The sequence below is a fragment of the Phoenix dactylifera genome, unplaced genomic scaffold (assembly GCF_009389715.1).
Source record: "Phoenix dactylifera cultivar Barhee BC4 unplaced genomic scaffold, palm_55x_up_171113_PBpolish2nd_filt_p 002472F, whole genome shotgun sequence".
NCBI lineage: Eukaryota > Viridiplantae > Streptophyta > Magnoliopsida > Arecales > Arecaceae > Phoenix > Phoenix dactylifera.
In genome coordinates, this window is record NW_024069679.1 from 14,793 (window position 1) to 22,956 (window position 8,164).

Genomic DNA, 8,164 nt, shown 5'->3' on the forward strand with positions numbered 1-8,164 from the left:
ACTCGGAACATCTTCTGACAACAGAGTGCTCCGGATTAGATCATGTTCAGTGAAATGTACTTCTACACTTCACCTGTGCGGCATACTAGTATCTTTACACTCCTTGGTTAAGAGGATAACCAACAAATATGGAACACAATAACCTATACTCGATAATGCCATTGTCCTAGTAATAGCATATCGTTCGGTCGTGAACACGTTTAAGGACTTATAGATAAATCCTCATTTATCATTTATAAGAGTCCTAAGGACTTCATCACATTACATGAGTTCATGAAGATGTACAAAATATACGATAAAAAATGCCAAATAACTTTTATTATTTATTAACATATACATCTCAATCATCAACAGGTTGACGATTGACTTTTAGGATACAATTTCCAACAGCATCTCCATGCGATATTGGATATGCCTTTCCTAAGGAAAGTGCATCCTGCAATTGAAGAAAGGAAGGATCAATAAGAATGCCAACTTTCCCCACAATTAAAAAGAAGAAGGAGGAGAGCAGCAGAACCACCACCCAAGGCCGATTTGAAGTGACTTGGCAAATAGGTTCTATAGGGGTTTCTCTCAAGGTGACAAAAAAAACACTTAGAACCTCCTCAAGCTTGGCAAGTTCATAGGGGCCTCCACCCTCTTCTAAAGAACTCTGGATGAACTAGACTAGTCTACTCAGTCATCCTCCCATTAAGATCAGTAAACACGCATCACACCAACATTGCTTCAAACATTCAAATGATGCCTTGGGAGGCAGAGCATTAGGACTTATCTTTCAAGGGACGCCACTCAAGAGTTAATGCCCTTTTTAAAGCAACATGGAGTCTAATGGATGGTTTCTTCCTTCAGCCCAACCAAAGAAGCACTTCGGGCATGGAAGTGGGGGTCCATTGTTGTGGTATTGAATGACCAAAGTGATGTGGCATATGGCAGCTTGAGAACCCCATAAACTCTTTGAGGCATCCTGGTCAGGACTCTTGAGCCAATCAAGAGAATTAGGCTGAGCAAATCAGGAGCATCCGACCTACAGAGCCAAGGTATCACAGCTCCTTTAGACGACTAATCGGTCCGGCGATTGATTTGAGTCTTGCAAAACCCTCTTGCAACAGAGTCCCTCAGCAATTTCACTATATGTTGGGCAGTTACAGCACGTCCCGAGGTTGCTGTGACACATTAACGAGTTGTTACAGCACAATTTAGAGTTTGTTGGGATATAATTCACTAAAAATATGGGATCCTGGCTGTAAATAAATCTAGATACCCTTCGTAAGAAGGTAATAATAAATAATACACAAATTACCTTAGTTAGGAGAGACATTGTCTCTTTGTTCTTCGTTTATCCTTCATTCGTACCTAAAATCCTTTCTGACTTAAGCATCGTGAGGTCTGACGAGAGCCAATCCGATGAGTTCTTCGACCCCTTATATGTTGCCTTGCAGGTTCACGGAGGCGGTCCTTGTTGGCATTCTGGAATTGACGACAACAATATTATAATTTATAATATTATTCTTATGTATATAATATAAATATTATTATAAATATATCATATATATATATATATATATATATATATTTATATGCGCGCGCACACACATATATAAAGAGTATTATGGAAATATAGATCGATCTTAGCAACTTATTCTAAATAGTAGTAATACAAAAGAACAAGAATAATAAATACTGGAGCCATCTTTCAATACATAAAATAATACAAATAAATTATTTTTTCATGTAAATGTTGCCTGACAAATATTTATTCAAAAAGATACGGATTTGCGGGTAAGTTCTTTATCTCGCAAGAATAGGCCCAAAGAGGAGCAGAATAGGCCCAAAGAGGAGCAGAAGACTTCTGTCGCTAGAACTGAATACCTCATAATACTGCAATTAAAACAGCTCAATCAAAACATTTTTTATAGTAAACACTTTTGTTTTTTTTTTGGTAACAAGTACACAATTTTTCTAATACACACCCCGTAAAGAAGTGGGATGCCTATGTATCAATTCAAATAATAAAAATAATTAATAAAATAGAAAAACATATGATTATTAATATGTCAATTAATAATGCATCCATTATCATGAAAACTCATCTTCCCATTTGCATTATACCCAATGACAGAATGTAATGAATTGCCATCATTATCATCCTCGATCAGGCACATTCTATTTTAATCTATTATGTGCATTTTATTCTGAAAGCTAAAACAAACTAGAGCTTGTTCAGACAGAATACCCTCTCCTCTTTCCAGGAACCCACGCATCGAACATGTTCCAATGAGGTGTCCAGAAACAAGTTCAAAATTAGATACCAACGTCGAGGGAAAGCTACCGTCAAGCCAATAATTCTCTGCCCTTGCCTCTAAATATTCAATTATTGCTCTTTTTCTTTCTAGAAAGAAACAAATTAAAACTATGCAGGCCGACAGGGTATCATGACGCGGACCAAACAGGGCACCAGCACCCCCCCCCAGCCGGGCCCACAGGGACCCCACTCGTTGCCCCCACCCGGCCACCCACCACCCCCTTAAAACCCCACCTCCGCCCTCTAACACCGCATAGAATTAACCATAGAAGTCCCCGTCCCCCATCTTCTCCCGCCCTCCCCGCACGGGAGCGGCCAGGGCCAGGGAGGAGGGGGATCTGTCCGCCATGACCGACCCCAAGCCCGGTCTGGGCCTCCTCAAGCAGCACTCCTGGTCGCCGGACACCGAGCGCGACGAGGCTTGGCTCCGGCGGAAAGGCCTCCACCGCGGCCGCCGGGGCCGGCCGGAGCGGAGCGTCACCGACGATGACCTCGACGAGCTCCGCGGATGCATCGATCTCGGCTTCGGCTTCGAGATCTTCGACCCCCCCGCCACGGGGGGCCGCACCGCCGCCCTCACCCGGAGGCTCTCCGAGACCTTCCCCGCCCTCGATCTCTACTACGCCGTCCACCGGAGCTACTGCGACTCCGTCGCCCAATCCACGCCGCTAGATTCCTCCTCTTCTTCCTCCGCCGATGATGGATCGCCGATGGATTGCTCCCTCCCTATATTCTCTCCAGGTATTAATCCCTCTCCCCACTTTCCTTTTATTTTAATGACATTAGAAATAAAATCCGCCTCGATCCGATGATGGATGCTCCACCGTAGGATCAGAAAGCCCAACCCGGAGAGATTACCGGCGCCGGCGCCGGCGCGGTCTTTCCGGGTTGACCCATAGAAATTCCTCGAGGGATGGCGGTCTGTGCCACACAAGCCGTGTGATCAAGATGGCGGCTTCAACAGCCTTCCGTCTTGACCCGTTCATAGAATTTAGTATTTTTCCCCCCTTATGCCGTCAACTTGTGATGACTTCTGACTCCATAAAAATTTTATAAATTTCTTATAATAATTAAAATTAGTGAATGCGTGGTATTTTATTTATTGCTTTAATATTTGCGTGGTGGTGAAGGGGAGAGCCCGGAGGCGGTGAAGGCGAGATTGAAGCAGTGGGCCCAGGTCGTTGCGTGCTCTGTCCGTCAACGTTACTGAATTCGGCTGGCATCCAGAGAGAGAGAGAGAGAGCATGCAATGAGACCTTTTTTGGCCTTCCATATGAATATATGAATATGTAAAATATTCCTGATTGACCGACTGACTTCGGTTACCATTTATCTTGCTTCTGATTCTCTGGCTCTTATTCTTCTCTTCTGTTCACATGCTGCGTGTGTGAATGCATGCCAATTTTTCTAATCTGGAGCACAAATCCCACAACTCATGACCTCCGCAACACTGTTGACAGCAATATGTCACTAGTTTGGATCCTCTCCACTTCATATCTGGACAGGAAAAGGCTGGTTCTCCGCCATTTCTCCAGTTCAAAACGGAGAAGATCGACTCATAATTCACTGCCATGGTCTCCTCGGTACAAAGGAGGGTATGTGTTAGCTTAGGCTAAGCCATGATCAGTTAGCATTACGTGCTCTTTGTGACTTAATGTGGACTCTAAATTGACAAAGGTTATAATATTCCTTACACTCATGCCTCTACCTTGGCTACATCTAACCAGTTTTAACACGTAAATATGTGATTAAAGATCTCTCTTCTTATTGCTTGTGCATAACCTGTGGATTAAGATAACGCTCGATATTTTGTAAAAAGTGTTATAACATGATGCATAGGTTATGAGGGTAATGTGTTAGGAGATTGAGGGAGTATATATGTAGCCTGCAAAATTCTTTTCACCCACCAACAAAAGTAGCGGTAACCTAGATATAGGTATAATACTCGGGTGTCCTCTTCATGACACTTTTGTTATCGGAAGCAGTTTAAGATGGATATAATACTCAGGTTAATAGCAAAAGTGAGATGATGGCTTGAGTGAGAAACTGATGCACATATTAAAGTAACTAACTTATGTTATGATACCCTAGCTTTTATTTTTGAAACAAAATTATATTGTACGGCAAAAATGAGCAGAAGATCAGATGGGAAATGTTCTCTAACAGGTCCATGTATTCCATATCAATTTTCATAGCTAACTAGTCTAGTTAACATTTTAAATTTCATCAAATAAATCATCCAAAGTTTCTTCTAGGCGATGTAGTTACTATATTTTTATGTTTAAGGACCCTTGGTCCTATATTTTTTCCAAACTCATGATAATTCAAACAAGACATCCTTTTTCATTTCTTACTCTCACATGTGAAAGAGCAACGTTGCACACATCTAGAAAAATGTCATTGCAAACATTTATCTTATATTTATAATCAATTTCTAGTAAAGTTCCAGATTTGCAAGATTAATGATGAGTGTAGTTAAAGATTTCATTTATACTGGATCCTTTTTTAGACAGACAACATAATTTTTAATATAAAGGATGTCAAAGTGCTTGTTATTGCTAGAATGCAATAACCATACATTAATCGAACGGACATTATACTTCTGTTACTTTTCCTCCTTTATTTACAAGTATGAGTGAAACTTTAGTTTTCTGAGTTCTAAAGTTATGTCTCGCTTGACGTAGCACTGCCCATCAATTATGGTTTCAAATTTATCCCTCTAGATGACAATGATGATGATGACGACCATGATGATGAATATATTTGATAATCTGACTTCGGCTCAGATATCAACATTTTATGAAAAGAGTCTCCTTAGTGCCTCTTTTGTAAAGAATTTTTTATCGATGATCTTTTATACTCTTCTCGCAAACTCATGCCTCTTATATCTCCAAGTTCTCTATCTTCTTTGTATGTTGTGGTTTTAACAACTTGATGGTGTGATCTTGGTCAATTTGGCATACATTCTATTGTTCAAATATGACATGAATCCAAACTGATCCACAACAAATTGTTGTTAGAGCTAGATGCGTTTAGTGTGTGGTCGAGTGATGTGCACCTATAAGTGGATTTTTTGGAGTGTAATTTTTGTATATTTAGTTCTGTCATGGCCAAGGAGAAACAAAGACAGTTTTTCATTTATACATATGCTTAACACTCCAGTTATATTTTGGATATAATGTATGGAATCCTATCTTTGAAGGTACAAATTTTGGTAAGTGGTGTGGGTATAACAGAGAATTACCAAATTAGGTTTGAAGAGGGCAAACTGGAATACCTAGGCTGGCAAGATTTTGTCAATACCGAAGGAGTTTGTGGAGGATGATATGCCTTTATGGATCATTGTGCGAAGACGTTATTGTAGGTATGGGATGTCTCCATGAGCCTATTTTTGAACGGAAAATATTAGCTAGAGGAGATTGAAAGCATAAAAAAGATAAGTTCTATCCCGAAGTTCCATTTTATATGGGAAGAAGGTGCGCAGGTAGTTATCATTGTTGGATTGAGAGGCTAATATTTTGCATGATAAGATGATGCAGCTCTTGATTAATGGCACAAATCTAGAGTATATGGTGTTGGTCTTGGACTTTTTTTAATCGAGAAGAGCAATTTTCTATAGATGAGATCGAGATTTTTGCTTATTATCCACATATTGGTGCTTTTTAGGATGGATACTTTCAATGGAGAATGAAGTCGATGGATCATGCTTTGTTTCAGTTCCGAAGGGTAGCGAGTGTATGGAGCCTTGCTGGTCTCTCCCCGTCCTTCTTCCGGTTAGCAACTGAAAGAGTAGATGCCCTACAAGCCAATCGCAATATGTATTGCGAAAGGTTTTTTCTTTTGATTTGTCCAAATCATGTACATGACATTTAAATATGAATAAAGGCGTTATGTTTTATCATATGCTGTTGATTATGTTTATGATAAACTCCTTAGATTAGGGCAATGGTTTTAAGACTATGATGAGATCATACTAGTGAGACTTAAAATCCTAAAATCCTAATCTTAAATATTCCCAGTCATTGGTACATTGAGTCGGAGATCAATGATTACCGGAAAGACTGGCATGTCTTATGTATGCTCGATGCAGAGGATGATTGATCTCACAATCATTTGTGTGGAGACACTAATACAAAGATGTGGGTGCTCATTAGAGGAATGAGTTCACTGAATTGACCTACAAAGAGAAATCTTATGAAGTCTTACTTACATGTCAAAAGATGATTCTCTTAGTGGGAGTTGTGCAACTGATCCTATGACCTGAGATCACCATGGTATCTTGTGCACATGAACCCATATTTTGGTTTACACTCATTCATGACAATAAGTTATGTACGAGGTCTTCTGGATATGGTGAATTGTGTACGAAGATTATGAGTAGGTCAATAAGGAATTAATCACTTCTAGTAAGAGAAGATAGCATCCTATTTATTCTAATCATATGATAATTCAGGAAACCTTTGATCAAAGTAGAATGAAAATTAGAAAGAGTTTCTAATGTTTCATTATTTGAATTATCATTAAAAGATTGAGAAAAATATGAATATGAAATTGAGTTTGACATATATTCATACTCATATGCATTTTTGGGATGCAGTTTGATTAAAGGATTGAATTGCATGGTAACTTGCCACTGAAGGGTATTTTTGGTATTTCCACCAAATTCCATATTTTCCGGGTAGACATGACACGTTGCTAGACGTCAATCTTGTTTTATAGGTTTGATCAAATTAAAGAGTTAATTCGATCACCAATTAGAAAGGATTCTAATTGTTAAGTTTGGGTTCGCGCAGTTTGGACTTAAATCGATTAGAAGAGTTCTAATCAAGTTGGGTCAACTCGCACTCACACCTATTGCTGGCTAAGTATGGAACCCAATGGGTCACACACAAGAAAACTTATCAAGGGTCTAATTGGATTAGATCATTTTGCAAGATAAACATCCTAGCAGGTGTTGCAAACCTTAGCTCCTAATTCGAATTGGATTCGAATCTGATTCGAATTGGATTCGAATCTGATTCGAATTGGATTCGAATCTGATTCGAATTGGATTCGAATCTGATTCTTAATTGATCTAATTTCATTAGATCATATTCTAATATGGGTTAGCCAAGAGTTGGCACCTAATTGGCTTGGTTTGAGTCTAATTGGATTAGATTTAATAAATCATTCAATCTAGACCGTTAGATCTTGATCTACCGTTGGATGAAGACATAATGGAGAGTTGGTTTAACCCAATTGGATTGGGTTAGAGGATGGCTACCATAATTGACCATTGGATCTTAATCCCACCATTGGATGAAGACATAATGGGTCAAGTGAATGGCGCCTTGCATTGGAGCCCTTGGATCATCATCATGAAAGATCAAGAGGTGAGGCGTGATGGACATGTGATTAGCATGTGATGTTGACTTGGTCAAAATATGGCACCACATGAAAGGACATATCATTTGATACACCTCCTCACTTGATCTGCACCTCCTCTTATTTGATATGGCCCTTTAGATGATGCCCTTTCATGAGAGGATGTGTGGATGGGATGCATTGTTAGATGTATGCCCTAGAAGCCAATTTGGCTGACACATTGTTGATTCTAGGGACATAATTTTGTACTTGACTATTTATTATTGAATAAATAAAAGGCATCTTTTTCATTCATATTGTTTATGTGTCTATGAATCGTCCAAAAAATTAATAAGATGATGATACATATTCTCAAGAGTTGAGAATTTGAGCCATGTATCATTGGTGATTAATTTCTAAATGCTCCTGATCAAAGGATCATCACGAGGACGGTGATCGATCCGATCAGTGCACAGATCACTCTCCTTCTGGATGGACGAGACTTGAGTCCACAGTGTA

At 39.5% G+C, this 8,164-nt stretch overlaps 1 protein-coding gene across 1 annotated transcript; it reads left to right on the forward strand.

The window, feature by feature from the left end:
• The first annotated feature begins 2,546 nt into the window (after nt 1-2,546).
• LOC103697907 lies at nt 2,547-3,675 on the forward strand. Its single transcript, XM_026801417.2, has 2 exons — nt 2,547-3,043; nt 3,433-3,675. Exons 1-2 carry the CDS (start codon nt 2,650-2,652, stop codon nt 3,510-3,512), a joined length of 474 nt encoding a protein of 157 aa, XP_026657218.2. The 5' UTR covers nt 2,547-2,649; the 3' UTR covers nt 3,513-3,675.
• The last annotated feature ends 4,489 nt before the right edge of the window (nt 3,676-8,164 follow it).

Bases quoted from the DNA above. Each gene is read 5' to 3' on its own strand.
- LOC103697907 (XM_026801417.2), top strand. From the start codon at position 2,650: ATGACCGACCCCAAGCCCGGTCTGGGCCTCCTCAAGCAGCACTCCTGG. The intron at 3,044-3,432 runs GTATTAATCCCT...GTGGTGGTGAAG, and splicing joins CCTCCCTATATTCTCTCCAG to GGGAGAGCCCGGAGGCGGTG.